General features: G+C 41.2%; 1 protein-coding gene across 6 annotated transcripts in view; it reads right to left on the reverse strand.

Annotated features, from left to right (window-relative positions):
* The window catches only part of LOC110842811 (peripheral plasma membrane protein CASK), a 37,877-nt gene that overhangs the window by 7,083 nt on the left and 6,336 nt on the right, over positions 1-24,458 (reverse strand). For all 6 annotated transcript variants that reach the window (XM_035848062.1, XM_022088633.2, XM_035848061.1 and 3 more), the window contains exons 14-15: positions 308-488; positions 178-217 (exon numbers count right to left, since the gene is read on the reverse strand). In XM_035848062.1, coding sequence (XP_035703955.1) covers positions 178-217; positions 308-488 — 221 coding nt within the window. The remainder of the gene's footprint in view (positions 1-177; positions 218-307; positions 489-24,458) is intronic.

Consider the following 24,458-nt stretch of genomic DNA (forward strand, 5'->3'; position numbering starts at 1 on the left):
TCTGAGTTTGAGGCCAATCTTGGGGGCCATTTTTTGCAGTGACCCTCGAAATTGTGCATGCAAAAATTGGCCCAAATTTGATCATGTTTTCGCATGTAGTAACCCGTACAATTTGTAACCTTTCCATAAAGTCTAATCAACCTGCAATCGTCGTTTTTTATGCACATGTCTACTCACCGTCCATCTTCAGTCAGTCGTAAAGTGATTCCCATCGGCTCTGCAAATACGATTTGCCATCATGTTTTTTGTACTTATTATGTAAATAAATTCTTCTCTGTATTCAAATACACTTTCAAATGCCACTTACCATCCGAGTTCTTTTGGAATTGGACGAGACGTACCCTCGTCACTTGAGCTTGCTGTTCCAAATCACTTTCTTGATCTTCGCTAACCCCGTTAAGGTAAGGGTACAGGGCGGGTGGGGTGACTCTGACGGCATCCTCACCATAAACTTCGTGCACCGCTACGTCATGTGCTTGAAGCAGACCCTGTCGAGATAAACAAGTAAATCCTTCAGAATTACATTCCGATCCGAACATGACATAAATAACATGAGAGGAAGGACATGAGCAAATTATTTCTCCGGCTTAGTCTCCTTTCCCCATCAAATAACAAATGGCCACAGCTTAAAAAGTGGCACGGGACGAGAGGGAGAAGAGCTCAAGAAGCAGACAGACAAAGTGGGAAAAAGTGGAGAAAGCAGGAGGGGGAAGAAATAAAGCGAACTTTTTTTGCAGCACAGAAAAACGAGTAAGCGATAGATATAGGACAAACCGAAACGACACACAACCTGCTGACCTCCTCCTCCTTTTCCTTTCTGATGGAATAATATAAAGGAACATCATCTGCATTTCATCAAAACAAAATACTTGTTCATCTTCATCCAATCTTTCAAAGGGGGAAGAAAACCTTTGGCCTTTTTCTCAACTCCCATTTATACACCCATCCATCTAACCAAAAGAATATACTGATTACATTTCCACCATATTGAATGGTTATGCAGGCGAAGAACTAACTGGCAAAGCACTCGAGTTAAATCCATTGGAACGCCTTTCTCCCTGCTCTCTTCACAGGAAAGATCTAGACACGGAACGGAAGGACTCTTTATACAAGAGTAGCAATTTGAGTGTAATCCTTATTTAAGTTGGTGCACAGGTGAAACATTCTTCATACCAACACTTCCACCTGACGCCCTTACCCACCCGGCCAGCCAGCCAGCCAACCACCACTATTATTCTGCACACAAAGAAAGCTGCTACTGTCTGTGGATGGGTCGCCGTGCTAAAATATTCGTGTTTACCGTCCATTCGTATGCAAGAAGTAATGTTGGCATAGACAAAAGATGAGAGTAAAATATAAAAAAAAGAGTGAAGAAGAAGAAAGAACACCGAAAAGCCAGGGAGAGAAAGAAGAGGACGCATATATCATAATATCATAAAGTGTTCAACAAAATAATATCTTCAATTCCTTCTTCTTTCTCAAAGAGAGACATGAAGCAGTGGTGGTGGTGGAAGTTAGAAGTGGTGCATAACAAGATGGGTGGGATGCTCATCTTCTTTCTCGTCTTCATTTTCATCATAGCTTTCCCAATGCGCACTGAAGCATAAGACATTCATCCACCACCACCACGAACCAACAACAATCTTTCCCCACAAAATTTACCCTCTTCCAGCCAGCCATCCATCTCATAGTTTACTCGAGTTAAACGGCTTCCTGGGAATTTAATACTCAACTAACAGCATCGAAACTCATCCGATTTCTCTACTTTTTCTTTATCCTTGAATTATAACGGCAATGAAGAGCCGTGACAGAAGCATGATGCTTCATATTTATGTAGAAAAGACAGAAGAAAAGACAGAAGAGCGAATTCCATCGCACGATTCTTGGAAGAGGAATGATTCAGAAAAGTTGATGTAGGGAAAGATTATATTTACCGTGTGTGCAGCATGGCCATCGCTGATCTAAAAGTCAACACCTCAAACCAACCAACCTATTACCTCTCAGAATCGATTACATTCCTTCAGAGGAATACCTAGACCCCGGCCAAACTCGGCTCAGCAAATAAAATGAATCTAATTCTAATATTCCTTTTTCCCTCTTGCTCACTTTCTCCGTCTTTTGCACCTCTGCTGCTGCTGCAGAGCTGACTTTGCTTCTCTGATCCTATCCACCCAACTACACAATCTGTTCCGTCCAGACTCTTCTACTCCTTTCTTGCAACGAACACCACAAAGTCAACGCATAAAATCCTAACGACAACTACGACGACGACGGTGTAGCTTAGAATCCGGCAATACCGATAGCCTTGTAACATTCCTTTTTTAAGGTATCATCAAAGCTTTATAGCGTTTCTTTTCGTTTCGACGTTCTGAAAATTTGCAAAGGGAAATCCTCTATCGTCGTCGCTTATTAAAAAAATTTCTCCCTTTATTTTGGATTGTTGTTATTTATTATTGCTGCCTCTTTTTTTCCGACAAGGATGAGACAAGGACAGGGAGATTTGCTTCATCTTTAACTAAACTTGTTCCCGTCGTCGCGTCAGAGAATCGTCAAGGTGGACGAAAAACGAGGCCAAGGGTTTATCCATGTATCCATCTCTTTTTATTCAAGGATCGACATGAGCCAGAATCTTTCTTGATACGTAAATTCTTTCTTGGAATTGGAATTAAAATCTTTTGTTGCTTCTTCTCGACAACTAAGTACTAAGGTAAACAGTAGTCGTAGTAGTAGTAAAAACTTGTTAGTTCAAGATGAGGAGCGACCAACCAACCGAGAAAGCGAGAAAACCAGTTGAAAGGAATATTATTGATGCAACAAAACGAGAAACACAACAAAAATCGTTCTTTCCTAAATCCAATCTCTCACTTTCTTTTCCCTCTTTTAAGCTCGGGTTTAGATAAAAGCGTTTGTTTCCAAATGATACACACGCACAAAGGATCTCAACCAGCTAGACTTAAATGGAGATTGAAAAGGAGAGAGAAAGCAAGCAAGCAAAATGTAGGGCAAGAGAAAGTAGGAATAAGAAGGAAAGAAAGAAAGAAATAAAGTAGTGGTTTAATTCGTCTCGATCTAGAAACTTGGAGATCACGAAAATCACTCGGAGGAAGAGAGAAAAGAATTAGAAATGGACTTTTTTCTTGTGTGACCCGTTAAGCGAAAGTCAATTTACCACTTAACTCCCCACCACCACCGCCACCAACTTATTCAACATCCGAAATCCCAAAGCTTTCATTTGGCACCTTCTCCAACAAATTACGACAAGTTATATAGAAGAGAGAGAAAAACACCACCAAGGCAAACTCTTCCTTCCGTCCTTCCTGCCCACTCATTGTCAGTCAGATTAGAAAACCAGCACAATGGGATGAACAGCAATATAACTAAACCCCACCAACCAAACCAAACCCCATTACCATCCATATGTATGGAGCCTTGCCTCGCCATATACACGGGAGGACATAGTCCACGACACGCATCCATTTCATTCAATCCTCCAACCGTATAAATGAACAAAACGAGCCTCTTTCTCTCTCTTTCGCCAAGTACAAAAGAGGGACAGCAGCAGCGAATTTCATCAGCTCCAAGTAGCTCGGGAGAACAAAGGAAATGCAAATGGGGCGAAGGTGGAAGAAAGAGAAAGAGAGTGAAAGTTGTCAAAAACAAATGATAACAAACAACAGGCGGCATCCTGGCCTCACAGATAATGTAATATAGAAAATGTTCTGGACAATGGAGATGATGATGAAGACAGGTTCATGTTAATGGCTCATGTTTTGGCTTGGGTGGCAGTCAGTCGGTATCATGGGGAACCAGTAAACTAACCAAACCTGGCTCACTGACAAGTCAAACTATCAAACAACAGTTGTTATTCCCAAAACTCAACATGTTCAACCCTCACTCGAATGACTTTCACTTTATTGCAACACCCAACATAACAAAATCTACGACTATGTATCTACCCCTCCTACGTAGTCGTCCTCCTCCTCCTCCCAGAGACAAAGTAGGGTCGGCCCTCCTCTAATAACTAACTCAAGTACACGACTGTCACTCGACTACACTAAATATATTTCACTTTCACTTCATTCCCTGAAATGGAAAATGGAAGTTGTTCTTGATAAAGTAAAGACTGACAGAGCAAAAACACTTATTATTCATCCATCCATCCATGAGTATGCATTTCTCCGAATCAGTTCCCCCCTATTTCAAACAAAACGTGTGAAAATAATAAAAAAAAATCTCTTTTCCACCCAAATGAATTTCATCCGTGTCGTAGCAAACAATTACGTATGTAAACTATTCATATGAAACGTACATCTTTATGTCGAATAGCATCTCGTAAATGAATATCGAGTGTGACTTGTCGCGGTTGTAGTTGAACAAATATCCACACGATACAGGGCCAATTGCGTGTATATAATATTAGTTGTTTGTTATTCACGTTTCGATACTCATCTAGTCAGGCGTGACACAACGCAACTCTTTGATGATGATTTCACTTGTGCAAAATAAGCTTGGCGTGCCGTGCCACTCTTCTTGACTCACTGATTGATTTCTTCACCATTGAAAGTCTGAGAGAGAGAGAGAGAGAGAGGAGGACGACCTATATAATACTGCAGACAATACAAGCTTCCAATTTCCCTTTCAATCATGAGTTCCGCTCTCTCGGATTTGGACTTGGATGGTGAAAGTATGTGTAGACAGGGAAAGGAAAACGTGAGAGTCGGCTCCTTGTTACTGAGATGAAATGCTGTATGATCGGGTGCAAGTGAGCCAGCAAATGTGCAGTCAGAATATGCTGATACTGATGCGAGACACGGAATGATGATGATAGCTGGCTGTCGGATCGGATTCAGAGTGGTGATTTTCAGCTTGAAGTGAGCTTTGATTGCATTTTCCTGTTCGAGCATATACACAGAGTCAAGCGTGTGGATGGAGCCTTTCTTCTTGAGCTCCTTTTCTTCTAGCATTAAAATTCATTCGATGATTCGCACACTAAATATAATATACGTATGTACGTAGGGTATGAAATACTATGCAAATATTGCAAATTTTCAGCATCCTTGAGTAAAGAACAGAACCTGCCAAATTGTACGTGCCAACAACCTATTAAATCAAAAGCAAATAGGACATGATACCACCGTGGCGGCGGTGGCTCTAGAGCAATCGAAAGAATAAGTGCAAGGGACTAACTAAACAGAATATTCATCGACATAAAAGGAGCCAATCAATTCAACCCGAAACGTGAACTGGGAGGGAGATATTTATTAGGTTTGAGTTATCTGTCCCCAGTGAGTACAAGTACAGCTGCTGCTGCTGCTCCTCACTAATCCTGACTGGGCTTGAGTTACAGATGAGGCGACAGGGTGGATGAAAGTGAGGTCCCTTTCGGATCCCTATAGTTTGCATGGAATGAAATGTATATACTGGAAAAGCGACTACTCATATAACACAATTGCAGATTGTTTCTACTTGCACGGGAACGAACGATCATGACAAAATTACAATCTCATTATAATAAACATGACAGCACAAACAAGAATTCTCGTCGTGTCCTCCTCCTGAATTGGCGAAATTCGTTCGTACATGGACGCCACTAAACAATACAGATTGTCACAATACGCAGAAACACTTCCGTAGTTTGTCAACACGGTGGGAATAAAATATTTACTTGCGACCAGACCAGCGACACCGTACATAATACGTGAATATAAATATTTGTTACATAAAACATCATCATTTGGTAAAACATGACATAAAACCAACCACACCACATATCTATATACCTAAGGGATGAAGGCATTTACGTAAAACCTGTCACTGCTTATTACATAAATTCAGTCGTAATTTGATTTGAAATAGAGATGCAACGCAAAACTGCAGATATTTGCAATGATCTCCATCGTCAATCACCTTCATTATTGGGCTTTCCAAGATTAGGGATTTATTCACGTCGACCTCGGCATACCACATACATTCAAGATAAAATAAATACATCGTGCATCCATGAAAAACATATGCATATCAGGGTTCAGAAGGTTGTGAATTGAATGTCATGCAATGTAATGGCGTTTAGTGAGACTACAAATTCCCCAAATCCAAAGAGTTTTCCACTTTTCGATAATTTATCTCATGCTCGCATTGAGAAACTCAATCCAACATTGCAATCCTGCTGGGAAGCTCATGATCCCATGCAATATACACCTTGCTTACTTTCTCCTTCTTCTTCTTCTCCCCGTATAAAGAATGACCTGACATTGATGCCGAAATTGTGCGGAATGGAAGACACATGGTGGCAATAACAGTCACTCTCTTGGATTCCCTATTTCAGTTTCGCAAACTGTCTGACCTCCGACTATGTATGTGGTACATATACTTTTACGTTATGTACATATCTAGGTATGTATAAGTACATACTGTATGTATCCTGGTTTTGGCTGTCGGGTCGACGCCATACACAATTTGCCCGCAGCATGGCTACTCCTGCATCTCCCACCGAGAGGAGAAATCGACTGCACTAAAATAAAATTACCGACATCGTATTGCATCCTCCCCATATATTTTTACTTTATTCCATCATATCTCTCTCCTCCTGATCCTGGTCACAAGATAAGTGATGCGAGAGCAGACAACTGATGACTCAAACTTAGAATCTTCTACCCCAATCATAACGCGAAAGGAAATGCATACTAGTTGTCGTCGTACAAGTTCTTGTCTCATGTCTGTCTCCTTGGGAGAAGGAGATTGACAATTGTTGGGACGGAACACGGAGTGAAAGTGGATGTTGGATAAGCAGAGAAAAAAACTATTGTACCAAAAGGAACGGATGGAAAACAAATCGATGCGAGTCAAACTTTGTTGCTTCGTAAAACTAAAGGGAATGGTAGTGAAATCACTGCAAAGTTGTACACTACACACTACATCCATCCAAATAGTAACACGACGAGTTTTTTCCTCTCTTTTTTCATCCTATTACATATATCCAAGTATACAAATTGAAACTCAAACATGTTTCCTACTCAAATAAATAGAGAACCAGAGGGACGACCAGCCAGTAAGGCCCGACATGGGGAAAAAGAAAGAAATTTGTCCCATCAGGACGGGAAGGGAGAGATAGGATACAGATACCATCTGATGTGCAAACAATGTAAACTTAAGAGGTCAGCGTGGAAGAGAAAGTTTAAAGCGTCATATTTTCCTTACTACACACACACACATTCTCCATTCTCTATACATATATATACTTAAATGCGGCCCCTCCAAAAAGTCCGACATCCTCATCCTCATCATCTTCCTCACAAGTGGGGCTGGAGAAACTTCTTTTTGCTTGGTGGTCCGCAATGAATGGAACAATTCCAACAAAAGACCGTTGGTCGGCGGAGCAGATTGGGTGGACAGCTCGAGTTAACCAAACTATTGAGGTATGTGCTGTGTGAAACCTACCAAAAACTTTCACCTCCGACACCGCTCAAACTTTTATACTTTCGCTATCCCAGCAGCAGCAGCCTCCTCTCTCCAACCAATTCTCCACCTTCACCTCTCCTCCACCTCCTCCTCCTCCTCCTACCTAATCCTAATCCTATTTTTCAATGCTCAAACTTTCTCCGCTTTCCGCACAACTTGGAATGTCATTAGTAGTCCTGTTGTTCGTAATGTCCGTCCGTCCACATTTCTTGCTGTATTACTACTGTTTTACGAGGGAAACTTCTTATACAGCGAGAGGAGCGAAACTTATTGACGAGCAAAAGGACAAATTGCATTCAGTTTGAGAGGAGAAAAAATTAAAAGCTTTTAACAGCTGGACTAGACAGCTCGGCACTACAGACAGACAGAATTCGTAGAATGTATGGAATCAAGCCAGTTATAAACACATTAGTCTCCCCAACTTAAGAAAACAACTTAACCAAGGTGCATACACGAAGGTTAACACTCAACACGCCAATTCTAAAGAACTCTCTCTCCCTTCCGCCTTTCCTTCCGTGTGTGAGGCGCAGAGGAAATAGAAAATAAATGAGAAAAGAGGACGCACACATATGTATTTAGAGAATGGTGATGCAGAGAAGGCAGGCAGGCAGGCAGAGTGGTGAAGAATGGAACCACCTTCTTTCTCAGGATAATGATGATCTACTCAATCCCATCTACTCATTCCATTGAACCATTACCTCGCCTCATAGCTAGCGGTAGGTATTGAGTAGTCATAATACAGCCAGTCGCCATCATCATGGGAGACGGAGAAAACAGAACAAAAAGTTCGTTTTGACTCGTCGGTGTGCTATCTCCTGACACTAACTTTCCCAGGGCCAAGCAAGCACCAGCACCAGCATGGAATTGGTGATGGACAGGTCGTACAAAATGTACGAAAGAGAAAGTGAGAGAGCTACAAGGTATACATTGTAGAATTGTAGTCATCGTATTATCGTTGCTATTAAGAGAAAATATACAACGTAAGCCAGCCAGCATAATGGAAATCGAAGGTTGAGCCAGACCGAATTCCAGAAAGGAATAATACACCAGACCAAATGGAAGGAGTAAAACCATTCTCCAATATTCCCACGCCGCACCTTTCCCATTAGTCTAAATTCGGGATTTGGGTTCTCTCTGATGATAGGGTCGGATTGAAAAATTTGGATGGATGGCAATAGAATAACCCACCAACGACGCTTTCTCCGCTCCATTCTCTACTCTTTTATTATCAAGATACAACACTCAACAAGACTGTCGATCTCTTCTATCTTGGTCACATTTCCATGCAGAATTTGATCTCTCTCTAGTATCTCCAAACCAATCCCATTCCAGGGATGGCATTATTGTAGGTATATTTAATTCCCTGCTTTTATTCCTTTCCTTTGTGACAAACACTAGTCATAAATTCCAAGACTGGCAAATTGTAAAGTCATGTCACATATATCAAAAGAGATCTTTATTGTTTATGCACCACATACGATTCACATCGATTTACTTTACTTCTCAATAAAAACAAAAGTGGAAATTTCAAATTAGCTCTCCACACACAATAACCGCTAATTCAATAATGCAATAAAATCCATCAAAAGCGAGTAACGGGTACATTTTTTCCTCCATATAGAAGAAAATCTATTCACCGCTTTGACAGGTATGTACAATTGTCTCAGAGTGGAGTGAGCGAACGAGGGTGAGAGAGACAATGAATACAGCAGTATTTGTAGTAGCAGCATCAGCAGTGGAGAAAAGGGAGAAAGTGAACACTGCATAAAAGAACAGTGCAGCCACGAGGCAGGCAGGCAGAGGAGCTGGATGTGTGTGTGGCAGGACGCCTAATGAGACGTAGACGTGAGATGTACATAGTAGGCAGTAGGTGAAGTGAAAGTAAGAGAAAATGTCATCAACGGCGAACCGGTTGCTGCTCTTCGCAAGTAAGAAAAAGTGTTTTGTTCGTGCCACACAACCACCACCATCACCACGGCTCTATTCAACTAGAACACTAATACGGCATGCATTCCACACTCGGTTTATCTATCCATTCTCTGTGCCATTCTTTCCTCTGGCAAAGCCTAATGTAGGACAAACAAGGGAAAGCAGCACCACATCACATACTGAGAGAGAGAGACTTTCACCAAAGAGCGGTGCAGGCTCTAAGGTAGAGTCAATAGTACAGCAAAAACCCGGCAGAATCGGATCGCCAAGGAGACGTACATACACGTCCTTCGGATGCTGAGCCACCCTCTTGCCATCCCTGAGGTATCGATCACTTTTACTTTACCATCCTCGCTCTAACTTTCTCTCCCCGGTTTGCTATCCACATCATGCCATACCACTCTCTCTCCATACCGATGGTTGGCTGCTGCTGGTTCCATTCAGTCAGTCAGTGCAGGCACACCAAGAGCAGCAGCAGTGGAGTAGCTCACCCAAATGTAACCCCGACCCTGCAACGTGCACGTACAGATTCAACGAGCTTCGGCGCTCGGGCGCATGGAGTTTCGCCACTTTGTCTTTCTCATCTCCCAAAATTTCTCCTGCTGTAGGACGACTTTCTCCGTCTTGGTCGTCATCAAGGAGCAGAATGCAGGCTACTTCCACCAGCAGTTCTGTTTCCACTGATGCTGCTGAGAAGCCCATAAGACAAGACACACAACATTCAGCATGCACAACCAACACGATTTCTTCTTCTTCGTCGTTCTCGGCGGAGATAGATGTTACATATATATCTTAGAATTTTCTGTCCTACTGCCAAGTGTTTCTGAATCCAATGTCCCATAATGCAAGCCTCCATATCCATCTTATTTTCATTCCTTCTATGTCATCCCACTCCTTTTTATTTCATCGTAGAGTCACATCCATTCTCAAGATCCTAACACTTACTTTTACTTCCCTGCCAACACCAACTCTCGTACAACTCATACTTTGTACTTTATTTCGCACTCTCCCAGCTCACCCGCATTGCCATGTACACATCCCATGTATGTGGAGCCGGCTTGGTCATTCATCCATCTATCCATACATCCATCCGCCCACCCACCTACTACTCCTCAGCAGCTCGCGGTAACCTCTTAACTGAAACTATGAGCAGGGTGAGAGCAGCGAAAGTAATGGGAATGGCACGATACATGGGACTGCTTTATTTCTTTGAGCATTCCATTACATTAGGCACTTTGATATAAAATAATACCTCCAGCCAGCCCCCAACCAAACAGTATGATAAGAAGGAGCATATGTACACTACCCTCAAAGGAGAGCGCTCTCGTAGTACCAGAGATGTAAACACCACCCCTTTTATTCCCAATCTGGCACCTTTCACCACACCACAGGCACTGGATGCATGATGATACCACCAACGACGGATACAACATAACATCCCATCTCATCTGCTGAAACACCGCGGTTGCTCTTTTTTCCACTTTATTGCACGTTTCGACCACAGCTAACAGTTCCACGGCCAAACCATGTCTTCTTCAACAAGACCAACGAATTAACCAACCACACACAGTGTCAAGCAGATCGAAACCAAGGAAAGCCAGTGCAATATATCTTCTTTCTCAAGCCCGCAGAGCTATCTCATTTCCTCCTTGTAAAAAATAAGGAACAATAGAAGAGAGTAGACTGGATGTACGAAAAGATAAAGGAGCCATTGGCTTGTCTTCTCGAAAAGAAAAATCTCTTTTAACCAATTTTATCGCAATCGCAAACCCAATGGGATGTCATGGTCTGGGGCAGAGACAAAACCATTACTGGAGACTAAACCTTAATATAAATTCACCAGTGGGGTTGTGTCACAGCAGCGGCGGGCTCACGTTGCACAATTACATACATGCTACATACGACAACTACACACAAAGTTATTGTTGTGGGATGCTACTACGGAGAAGATGCTCCTGCATGGGGATAGATTCTGTATCTACAAGTCCATTCAATGAGAGGACGGACTAATTTTATGGACACGAAGTTTGACAAATAGCCCTATTGAAAAAATCTCAAATCAAATCTAAATCCACTTACAAAGTGAGATAAAGCATTCTTCTATTCGTATGTAGTACTAAACTCGCTGTATGTACGTGCATACTTTCTCTCCACTTCCTTCCTCATAATTCACACAATAAAGTGAAAGCAACAGTGCGATGTAACGACGATGTAATACGATCAGCGATAAAACATCACTTACTTCACATTGACACAATCACCATTAGCAAACCAGCCAGCCAACGAGTCACCCCACCACCACCACGACTACCACGATGATGATCATCATTCTCTGGCACCACCACGGACCAACTGCAGATCAAAAGGAAACACCAGTTGGGTTCGATCTCAGCTCAATGTCAACCCGTCTTGGATTGATTTGACCTGGCTGACTGACTGACGGACGGACTGACGAAACCAGACCAGACTTTCTCCTTCCGTTCCACTGACCAAGCAGGCCAACCTTATTCCTAATCACGTAATGGTCACTGTACAACACTACAAATAGTCGTAAATTTCTCTCTCTCTCATTTATTTCACTTCTTGTTCCCTTCATTTTTTTATCATCCAGTACTTCTTTCAACCAAACGAACCGTTCATTTACTGCCTTTCTTTCGGTTAGGTACCTTCGTACAAGTTGTATTCGTGGTCGTTGAAATTAGAACAACTTGGGTAAATGGACCGTTTCAAGTATATCATATGTATCATATTAAGTCATTGTAGGTACATATAGCAGATTTTGTTGGACGGTAGCACGAACAATTGAGCTTAACACGAGCAATTTGTAAGATCCGTCGCACACAGAGTGAGTGAGTGCGAATCGCTACGTCTGTATTGTCACCCTACGTACGTACTTCTCCACTTGAAGGAGTACGATGTCCATTTCCTTTTATATCTCCAATCTCTCAAATGCAATTCTTCTTCTCTCTGTCATCATCACATATTAGATAATCTGCTGTACAAACTTGGAAATGATAAGAAATTGTGTTTTCTTATTTATCAATTTTCTTATTTATCAATCTCAATCTCAATTTCTACCCCGACATGGAATCCAACTCGGCTTTGCTGCACATACTAAAAGAATAAATTTCACATCTACCAACCAAGACTAGTACCAGCTTACTCAATAAAATGATGTATAAAAAACAATCAATATATTACTTTCACATACATACAAAAAAAACTTATTGTACAACTAACACAATACAAGTCAGAGTGCCCATCACAAATCAACGAACCATGCTCCTCTCCCAAATCTTTATTCTTTTAGTTGGGGAAAACAGAGCAGAACAACAAATACATAATGTAGAGCAAGTTACTTCCATTCTATTAGTCTTTGTTTCATTCGATTTCTCCAGTAAAGGATCCCTCCCCTCCATTTGTATAAGTATCTATGCAGCTATTTATGTCTGTATGCCTATAGCTACTTTCACTTCGTGATACATGATGCAATTAGGAATTCCAAAATCCTAAAAACCACATTCAGCTTTAAGCCGAGATGTATGCATGCAATTTAAAAGATGCACACCAGAGCAAATTCGAAAGGGGTTTTTAAGCGTTTTCCTCTGTCTAAAACCAAACCCAAATTGGCCCCAATATGCATGAAATCCAGCACAATCTATCCGGATACATAGATATCTACGACAAGTAGACATTATTATTCCAACCGATTCGAATAACATTTATGATACCAGACAGTTCTAAACCCTACGGACAGAGCAGCAGCAACAACACGAGGAGTACCTTCTCTTTGTAGGTGCCTTCCTATTCCTTTCCCCTCAAGCCTCAAGGGGGTATAAAAAAGTGAAAAGAAATCTGCTAAAAGATACCGCACAGCCTACAATAGAATGACTTTCTCTTTCTTTCTTCCCCCCTCTAAAAATCTAACACTGATGGATGGATTGGTTTGGCTTTGACTCTGGCATTGGCTTCGTGGAGCTTAACTCGGCAACTGAAATTGACTTTCACATCTGCACTTTCACAACGACGCAGACATCTTCTTCTTCTTTCCTCCTTCTTTCTGCTGCAGGGAGTACAATGGAGAAAGCAAATGAAACAAGCACACACTATTGACTAACTGACTGACTGACTTGAATGTAGGATGTGTATGTGTGTGTATACTATTGGTTTGGCCACTCTATGAAAATGTGCTCCTCTCTCCGCTCCGTAAGTGGCACGAAGAGTGAAATACTTGAAGGAAGACGACGAAGACATGGTTGGAAAGACAAAAAGAAAGGGGCAGGAAGCATAGCAGTATGGGTAGCCCCGCGCCACGAGGAAGCAGAAGAAAAGCACCACCACGGCGGCAAGTCAGTCAGTGAAAGGAAAACGGAAAAAGTGAAAATAAAATGTGAAACCGCCTCACTGACTTTCACTTCATTCTATTTGCTTTCTTTTACTCATTTCTTTAATGTGTAAAGTGCTGGAGGAGGAGGAGGGACAAAAGATCAAGTGCAGGAATCAATAAACGCCTCATCAATGGTTACTTAAACCTCATCGTTCACGATAAAAAAGAAAACACCACGGTATTATTGAAGAAGTGGGAATCAAAAAGAACCGATAATGGGTTGTTGGCATTGTCACTGACACAAGGAGAAAGTCAGAATATCACCGCAATCACCAGCCAACCAACCAATCAATGATCAGAAACACTAACACATACCAATCTAGCTGAAAGAGCCCTATTGTCCAATATGTTTAGGTGTACAGTCTCTGATGCAACGGCATGTTAAAGGTTACGAGATTTTTCCAAACTTCAATTACGGAAAGATCTACCATCTCGTAAATTCCGGGGTAAAAATGAAGCTCTTTCAACTGTCGGATTAATACTCGGATTCATTGTAATGTGAAAATTGGAATTTTTTGCTCTCCAATGACTACTCTCCGGAACGGAAACATTTGTTTGGCTCACTATTCTGCACCGTAGAAAGGAACGACGAACCACAAAATTCTTGAAAAAATTGTACCAACCAAGGATTAGTTCTTCCAACCATTCGACAATAATATACACTTTGCACACAAAAGTACTCATTCATTCCAGTAAAATGGGCTTTTTGACTCTTTGTTTAACTCGCTGCTCGAATAAAAAAGCGATATGAAACCCGAGTAGGAAGACTTTAGTATCTAGAATTTCAGTAGGAAAAGCTGGAGAAGAAGTGAAAGAGTGACAAATACGATTTACATTCCGTTATACAATCAATCCTACATTACAAGCTACTTAATAATACGACTTGAATTTCTATACAAGCAATAAGAATTATATAGGATTAGGACTTAGAAGTGAGAAAAAAATGTTAAGTGAATGCAAATTCACCAGAGAAAAGATGGAATTTTGCATAATCCACCCTCTATACGACAGAAGGGAATACATACATAAGCCCGATTACTTACTGGCTGACACTACCTCTTCCTCCTACATGGTCCAAGAAGAAGACGAGGGGAAAAGACTCCAGATTTCCGCTCTCATTAAACCCGACTATTACAACTACCTGCTCCAAAATTTATAACACCCATTACACCCCCAAAGGATTACAGTAAAAGAACTCAACATCTCCATGGATAGAAGAACTAACCATCCAACCAAGAACAACATACTTGCACGTACATAATGCTTCACATTCCCTTTCTTTCTTCATCCTCTTTCTCCGTGCCCGTTCATTCGGTGCGGCGGAGTATGACCAACTTCTTCTTCTGCCCCCAAATGCGAATATGGACAGGGAGAAAGTAATGCTGCTAACGAAAAGAGCAACCCTTTCCACCATGCATCGCACGACTATGTAGTCCACGAGTAACACTGTACATACTTTACCTTACCTATCGTAATGCTTTCTATTTTCACTTGGAAGTACGTATAAATTTGGTAATACTACATATCTACATACATACCCAGCCAACTTTCCAACTTATACATACTTAGCTGGGTGGCTGAAATACTTCCATGACGTCCTAACTAACTTGTTGGGAACTCTGTGAATACAATGCTTTCTTCATGATAATAAACATACATTAGACTTGTTGGGTAATATGGCGAGAGAAGAAGAGAGGCATAAGTGCACAGACATACATACATCTACGTAATCCATACATACATACACTACACACATACCAGTAAATATTAACTTAACCATCTACCGGATACATCTTTTGCCCTACTGAGCTAATGTGTTGCACAACTCTCACTCTCCTCTCCTCGCCCATTGTTCATGTTTCTTTTTCTTGGGTTGAGCCAGCTAAAACGAAATTTTATAGGAAAATAAAACTTCCAAATTCCCTTTTGTTCTTGCCTCTTTTGAAACTTGGCACTTTAACTCAACAGACTTCAATCCCTTGGCGAGAAGAGGGAAATAAGGAAGGAAACTGGATAGGAGAAAGGCAACGGCGTGGTTAATCCTCAAGACCTCAAACATATATGCACCACTATAAACACTAATACGTATAACGGCTATGCATACGTATGTATATAGAAGACCCATCCAAAGCTGCTACGATACATACCCCCAGCTTTCTTTCTTCATACATACATTCATTCATTGAGGGAATGAGAATCAAGCAGTTCTCTGACTTTGTAAATGATGTTCACACCTAATGGGACGAAATCTCTGGCCGCCTAGAGGAGTCAGTAATAGGAGGAAGCTAAGTAACTTAAAGAACAAAGTTCTCCCACTAACACCGCATTAATAGGTCAGGAGGAGAGGAAAGGAACAAGGGAGTGTGGCTCCAAGAAGCAGCGGCAGCCAAGTAAATTCATTTATTTCTCCGAGAAATGCTGAATTCACAGAATGGAAATAGGATGATGGATAAAGATAAAATGAAGATGAAAGGAAGAAATGGAAATGGACCAACTAACCAACGGACTGCACTGAATACTCAATTCGAATCCAAGTGAAAGTGGATGAGAGAGTTTTACTGGGTCGAGTTGTGAATACAGATATGAGTTCGGCCCCCTCTCTCTCCCCCCGCGTGCATACTGCTCACTCACTCAACAAGGAAGAAGAATAACAGTCCATTTAACGGGCAACATTAAACTTATAAGTACACAATATTATAAGGAGAATTATCCATTTGCCAAAATCTGCAAACGTTTCGGTTAAAGAGACTGATGATGCAATTGTCCCCAAATGGGACAAGAATTGCCAATAAAATAAAATAATTTTATGTCAAAGTGCAGCTCGAGGAAATCTTTGAACAAATTAACAAATCTGTTACACAAGATTCACACCAGGACGATTCCATCTCTCTCAAGGAGATACCTACCGCTCTAATCTTAATTCTCAATCCGTGCTTCACTCTGAAAATAAAAGAGAGATAAGAAATTTTTCCACCGTCAAACTTGGAGTTTTACCACCCACTACGATAACCACCAAAATCAAGTCAGCCATTCGTTATGGTTAGTTAGAACTAGCTCGACTTCCTCCCTAGTCTGGTAGGCATATGGACATACATAGGTGGGAAAAAAATGCAGAGGATATAACGGAATTCAGCGCCGAGGTAGGTCGCTAGGTGGGTAGGCAATGCATGGTGGGTGGTAGTGGCAACATTCGGTCTGTGTCGATGCCTGCCTGATTTCTTTCTTCTTCTTCTTCTTCTTCTTCTTACACTCATACTTCATGGATGGAATATAAAAGCGTTAAATAAGTAGGACACTCCTCGCTCAAGACTCAACTTTCTCCAGCTTTCACAAATACGACAGATGCTCCTGACAAGAAAAACTTTTGTTAATTATACTTTATACTCCTCCTTTTTGCCTACATACCTCTGCTGCTCTTCTCGGAATCCTACATATTCGGATAGACACACACACTAACACATCCTCTGACAAGAAGAGGAGGAGGAAAGCAAGTTGGTTTATGCTCTCGCGGAGAAATCAACGACGAGGGAATGAAATGAAAAAGGTTTGCATGAAAGTCGTCTACCACTTTGCGCCATGTATGTACGTTGTACGTACCTACCGTAATGAATTGGCAAAGTTTTCTTAACAAACAGACAGAGCACCCGCTTGCCGACTGTGACTGTCACACCGACCGAGCGACGTATAATCTATAAGGCCATTTGATCTTGACGACGATTTAGGAGAGGAAGAGGAAGCGATGGAAATGAGAAGATACCTCATCACGTGTTGTGAGAATTAAGAGGAGGAAGTGCTGACTTTTGTCAGTTTAAGAAATCAGGATAATATCTTACCATCATTTCGTAAGGAAATGAACTTTTTCCACTTCTCGACCCTTATTAGCACGTTATTAAGGTGGTACGTACATTTATACTAAATCTGAAGATCTGAATCAAGATTGAAATGTACAAGAATCAATTTCTTTACATTATTCTGGCAAAATCACTAATACCATTCCACACAGCGAGCTAGCTAGTCTAGAAAAGTTTAAATTATTCGGTTGCCTAGCTAAGATCACCGCCTCCAGACCAGACCAGACTGCCACCACCTCACAATTGCTTAATTATTTAAGCAAACTTAAAACTTTGCAAGGCAATTGCCTTGAGAAGTCCAAGTCTGCATACCATGATGAATCGTACCTAGAAACATTTGATTTTTTTTAACAGAAAGTAACATTTCAAAAAGAAGGCAAAGTGAAAGCAAGTAAGCTGGAAGCATATGTTTAAATATCCAGTGTACCCAGTATTTAGCATAAATATTAAATTTGGGATATTTCTATCCAACAACTAGTATTTGTGAATTTTTCTACAAACTTGTCTGTGGTAACTACCAATACTTTCCTGAAACCAATTCTGGCTCACTCAACAAATTGTAATTTAATGATTATTTGTCTTTTCGACCTGTATTTAAACTTCCATCGGTACCACTTTGAATGAACTTATATTTATGTTATGCATTGAAATCAATTATTATTAGTCTGTACTTTCTGTAATATTTGCATAACAAATGAATTATTCCTATTACCTGACAGTATATAACCAATTCTAGTCAATGTATGTGATATATAACCAATTCTAGTCAATGTATGTGATATATAACCAATTCTAGTCAATGTATGTGATATATAACCAATTCTAGTCAATGTATGTGATATTAATTCGCTTGATATGAGATATTTTTAAATTTATACAATAAAATTATTTCTGGATTTGAAGTACACGAAAATAGCAAACAATATTTTTTTCACATGAAATCTACTATAGACTAGTAATATAATAATCTATTATAGCAAGATATTATAGTTTAATAACTTCAGTGGTACTCAAATACTCTAATCCACCCTTATTTACAATTTAGGAATAATCAACTTCCTAACAATTTAACTCCTCTCCCACAGCATGCCTTCCTCCCCGTTCGCCACCAACTGCCAAATTTTCTCTCTTTTATGGACAGGAGGACGAGGATATAAGAATTTCTTTGAATGCGACATCATCATCATGGGCTCAGTATTCGACACATTTATTACAACCACCAACCAATTGCTGAAACGGCAGATTCTCTCTTTCCACTCCAGAACCATTAACTAAATGAGACAGCGCTTCCGTATTATTACTTTCTCTTCACTTTTACCACCACTTTCCAACCAATGAAGTCCGTCGCGCCGGCAGTAGTCATTTGGCTGCTTCTGGTTTCATGCACACACACACACATTCGAGTTAACAACAGGAAATCAGTGAACAATAAATGGGGGAAAGTGGAGACAGGCTTCTTTCTTAACGCTGAGAGAGAAAAAAACGCATGCAAAACAAGGAAAGGGAAGAAGAAGTTTGTGGCATGTGGTGGTGCGGCAGCGGCGGCGTTTCTTTGAGACGGTGACAATCTAAATTTGTTGCTGCAACTTTATTTGACAGCTAAAAGCTTGAGGGAAACCACCACACGACAAGTCTTTGCTGCTGCTCCGTCTTCAAAACTTTCTCTTGTTGTGTGTGTATATTTATTTAATTAAGCAATATGAGCGTAAACCGTTTATAATTTTTAGATAAACAACTGATTTGTCCTTCTGCTGGTATGTTGGTAGTAGTGTTTTATTATGTAGAGAGAAATACATAACCGGTTTACGGGGGGATGCATTTTCCGCATCGTGGTTTGATTACTTTGAATGTACTAAACAAACAAGCATGCCATACATCACAGGCCACCACCACCACGGGCGCAGGGATGTATCCCCCTCCAAAAGAAACAAACTAATAACGGAATGCATGTGTATAATAGATAGAAGAACTGGGGCGAAGACGAAGACGAAAAAAGTATCTTCTCGACGGCCAGCAAAATACGTACGAGAAGATCGTAGCAGACCAGATTTTCTGCTCATGATAATAAATTCAAATCCAGTGGAAAAGTCTCGAGCACTCCATTCTCCATTACGTGAGACGACGAGGACGACGGTCAGGTCTAACTTTGCAAGCCTGAACTCGCCTCTCTAACAACTACGCGTTGTTACTACTGCAGTAAGTAAGCAACCAAGAACTTTAAAGGAGGAGGAGGAGGATGCAGAACCTACCACTGTGAAAAGAAATAAGAATAACGACCACATCTGGACTCATCCGTGCCCCGTGCATCGTGACACCGCATAAATCCAACATCCATTCTCATCCACCAAGAACCCCGCCACAGCCGCACATTTTCCATTTAAATTACTCTCCCACATACAATGAATGATTATACAAAATCCTATTCAGTCCCAAAAACTCGGCGACCTTCCATCAGCGTCTTCCTTTCCTATTATGTGTATGAAAGTTAAAAAGTGAAAGTCTGGCAGTTTCCATCCATATTCATTAACTTTCTCTCCTCTTATAACCTGCATAACTGTGTGCTTATGACTACGACGAAGTGATCTTCTCGATATTTTAAACATGGTTTGATCCTACCCACTGCCTGCACGATACACTCGACGGAAACCACAAGGCATCATATTAAAAAGGATACATAATCATCATCAATTATCGTTAGTTATTAATCGTGAGTACTTTCCCCTCATAAAACACGGATGATGATGATGACGAACAAGGAGAAGGTGGCTGACTGACAATGCAAAATGGTGCTGTTTATGCATTATTGCTCAAGTATGTAGCTCCCCCTCAAACACGACATCCTATAAAGAATGTATATCTCTCTGATATCTATTGTGCCATGTATTCTATGAATTCTTCACCCTCTACACTTGACTTGATGATGATCATTGTAATGGTTGGAGGACGAGGAGCACTTTTGACATCTGCTCTCTCTCTCTCTCCTCCATATACATACCACTTTCCATTCGGGGTGGGAGGGTGGGTGATGTACCACTTCAGATTGGATTGGATTCCTACTTGTTTGCAGGTAACAACAACTGACTCGGAAAATCTAATTCATTACTAATACATTATTGCAAAGTGTTTCAACCGCAGAGGAGCAGCAGTAGAAATAGAGGGCCGGCACAGGAGCAGAAAAGATATAGCAACCACCACATGCATCATTTACAATTTGATATTGGGATGCCTTTCAAGAGAGAGAGGAGCACATGAAGGATTATCACACACACCACCCAGCGAGCGAGGAAAAGAATAAATCCATGCAAACTTATGGGTATTGCATACACGGCAACATCATGAAGGAACATAACTTTCTCCAGGAGCAGCTTTCTCCCGAGTTTATAATAATAACACTTGCCTGGCTTCCCATGATCACAAGCAGGGTTAGTAATAGTTAGATTAGCTTGTTTATATTAAAGCACTGCTGATGGGAAGACTGCATGTAGGCATGCATATATATGTACCAGGCAGCCGTTCTATAGTCATGATTCTGCGGTGGCGTTTGGTAAAGGTAATCTACTTTAGTTACCCGCATTTCTACACAACCAATCTTATCCTTGCACAGGATAGAGACTGCATGGCGAGAAATTGAATTGCAAACAGGAAAGACAGGTTGGATGTTAATGTTACAAGCGATTTTGAACCACAGGAAATCCTTCCGACAACTGTTTGTGTGGAATAAAGTATAAAACGGACTGTCATTTCAACCACATACATTCGCTTTCTCTTTTCCTCCTGCTTCTCTCCCGGCTCACTTCGGCTACTTGGACCAAGCAAAATCATCATCATCATCACCATCGTCGTCATCCTGCTGTTTGCATAATGTCCCCCTGACCCAGAATTATTCCGATCCCGAAAAGAACACGGTGACCAAATTACTTATTCCACATTCCAATCCAATCGGAATTTACCATTCTGTAAGCTGAAAGTTGCAAATTTCCATGAAATCACCAAGCTGAATAATTTATCACGTGGAGAGAGAGAGAGAGAAACCTTCAAGCAGGAAAGGATGACAGCTTTCAGACCCAGACACACCATATTTTTAAACATGGTTCCCCCCTCTTTGTCACAAACACTCACGAGTCAAAGTAAGTAAGTAAGCCAGGAGCAAGGACATTTATTTGGCGATGCTGCATTTGATTTTATAGTCATTTCATCTCGTTGTATATAATAATAATGCTACTTTTCCTGCTGCAAGAATGCATTGTGTAGTCGGGCGTGAATGGTGGTCTTATGAAATGTGATTGCATTTGGGTGAATGAGATCATAAGAAGAAGCCTGAAGCAAATTGTGAGATATCAGGATTGAGGAATGAAATTTCGCAATGCGCAAGAAGATTAGCTTGCTAAGCAATTATAGATATAGTATAGTTTTCTGCATTAGTACACACTGTATAATGATCCCAGCCAACGAACCGAGAACCAAGTCAACCAGAGAGAGAGGAGGCCTATGTATGTATGTATGCTGTGTAAATTACAACCCTTACTTGGATTTGACTTGACATCCACGATCCATAATAATAATTTCCCATCATGCCTACTCCCTCATACGAGGCTCGTATTAACAAGTTGTATGTATGTGACCTATAGTTGGCTTGTTAGCGAGCTGGGGCTGACTTGGTTGCTCAACTTTACATAATACTGTATCAGCACCAAATAATAATATGACTACGATACAAATATGATTGCATTGCTGCAGGAGCATACACAGTAGAGTTTGTCGTGCCGTTGTCATGCTTCGTATGTATGTAGCTACGTATATTCCTGGTACGTAGCAGTTCCCAGTTTACTGAAACTTTCACCCGAAAGCCAGAAGGTTCGACAGAAATTGAGATTCGAGAGAGGAAACTGAGAGTAGGAGCGAATTGGATGAAAGTAAAAACATGGATGGGAACTACGGCAGGGGAGATGCTGGTGAAAGTTGGTTTGGTTTTTACGATGGTACAGATTTCGCTCTCTTCTTCCTGAGCAAACAGGAAGGGAGAAAAAAAGAGGATAAGAAAAATTGCAAAAGTTGACAGCAATAGAAATCTTGAAGATAGCAAAAATATAATGAAATATCCTGCCAAGCAATAAATAGTCGACTAAGCAAATACATACAACTCTACAAACTACCGCTATAAGAATAAGGGATGAGGATTAGGGATCAATTGCAGAGCGGAAAATTGAGTCTATTACACACACAGAGACAACAATAAGCCTTGGACACACACAAATAGTCTATTTCAATGAAAAAAGGAAAGGAAAATAGTTTGGAAATTGCCTGATGTTGGTGATGATGTAGGTGATGAAGATGATGGTGTGGAGTGTGTTGACTAAGGCCGTGCGAGTGAGGATGGCCATGTTGATGTTGGGGCAAGTATCCATTGGGGATTATTCCAGAGGGATTGTGGATCGGACACGGAGGGACATAATCCAAGAATTCAGGATCATAAAATGAACCAGAGTACTCCATACTCTGATTATATGTTATGGTTCTCGCGGTGTTATAGTGTTGGCTGGTGATACGAGCAGTATGTAGTCGAGTAGTCCCCGTCAAGGATTTCGCATCTAAATCTCTGGCAGGATCCACCACACGACCAACATGTACATTCGACGAATGGAAGGAGACAGCAGGACTACGTTGAGTATTTCCGTATTATATTTCCACTTCCACCGCCACCAAGGACTTATTTGCTGCCCTCTTCCACTACGTTTCCGCCGTGTACGTATAACGAGGAAGTATTTAGGACAGGCAACGAACCAAATCAGAAACCAAGACGAAGGAGAGGAGAAAGACACTTCTTTATACGTGTACTTCTTCTTCTATATGGGCACACACACCAACAACCAACCAACCAACCAACCAAACTTTCTCAATAGATAGAACATTCAGATTGTTACAAGTTGCACCACTACCACCACCACCACTGTTTTCTCCACCATCCGCTATTTGCGATGTGATATTAGGTAGTGGGACTATTTGGATGGAAGAATGGAATTGGCAAGAATGGAAGGAGACCCATCCAACTTTCTTCGGCTTTCACTTTTGTACAACCACCACGACTATTCTGCCACTCTTCCCAAACACACAGGGAATGAGGAGAGGGCAGCCAGTAGTACCAAGGAGGAGATCACTTTTGCTTTCACTTCAGTTTATTCCAGATTCGCTTTGTTGAACTTGGCCATTCCAACTTTCACCAAGTATTAGCCCAATCTCTCAAGATAGCGATGCCAGAAGACGAAGGGAGGAGGAGGGGAAAATTGAATGTTATAATATCCTTGTAAAGACCAAGGGCCACCAAGAAGGAACAGAACACGGCCTTGGTCGTTGGTCGTCTTCTTCTTGCCGTGCGGCGAATGGCTGTGTACTTTCAGTCCAAGTTATGTACAGATTGGACGCCTCTCTCGACTCTCTTACTTTCTCCAAACAAAAGTAAACTATGACGATACCATTACTTACTGTTGCCTACTCTCGCTTGACTTAACTACTCCCATTATACGTTACATTGGATTCCGCCCTATTATTATTAGAATAGACATGACTTTCAACATTAACATTGCTGTTTCACAGGATTGGGCGCAGAGATGTAGGTGGAAGTATCAGAGAGAGAACGAGGGTCGTTGCTGGAAGAGTAGACAGAGTTAAATTTCGAGTGGATTGGCTTGTTGGCAGAAGACTGCAGTAACTTTTGCTCTCTTCTGAGGATCTCTTGATCCCTTTATTAAATGGGTGGTGGACTTGCACTTTGTTGTTGTTGTTGCTGGGAATAGCGGCAGACACGATCGTAATATGCGGTTGGATTGCTGCTGCGA

This window comes from Folsomia candida, unplaced genomic scaffold (genome assembly GCF_002217175.1).
Source record: "Folsomia candida strain VU population unplaced genomic scaffold, ASM221717v1 Fcan01_Sc002, whole genome shotgun sequence".
Classification (NCBI taxonomy): Eukaryota; Metazoa; Arthropoda; class Collembola; order Entomobryomorpha; family Isotomidae; genus Folsomia; species Folsomia candida.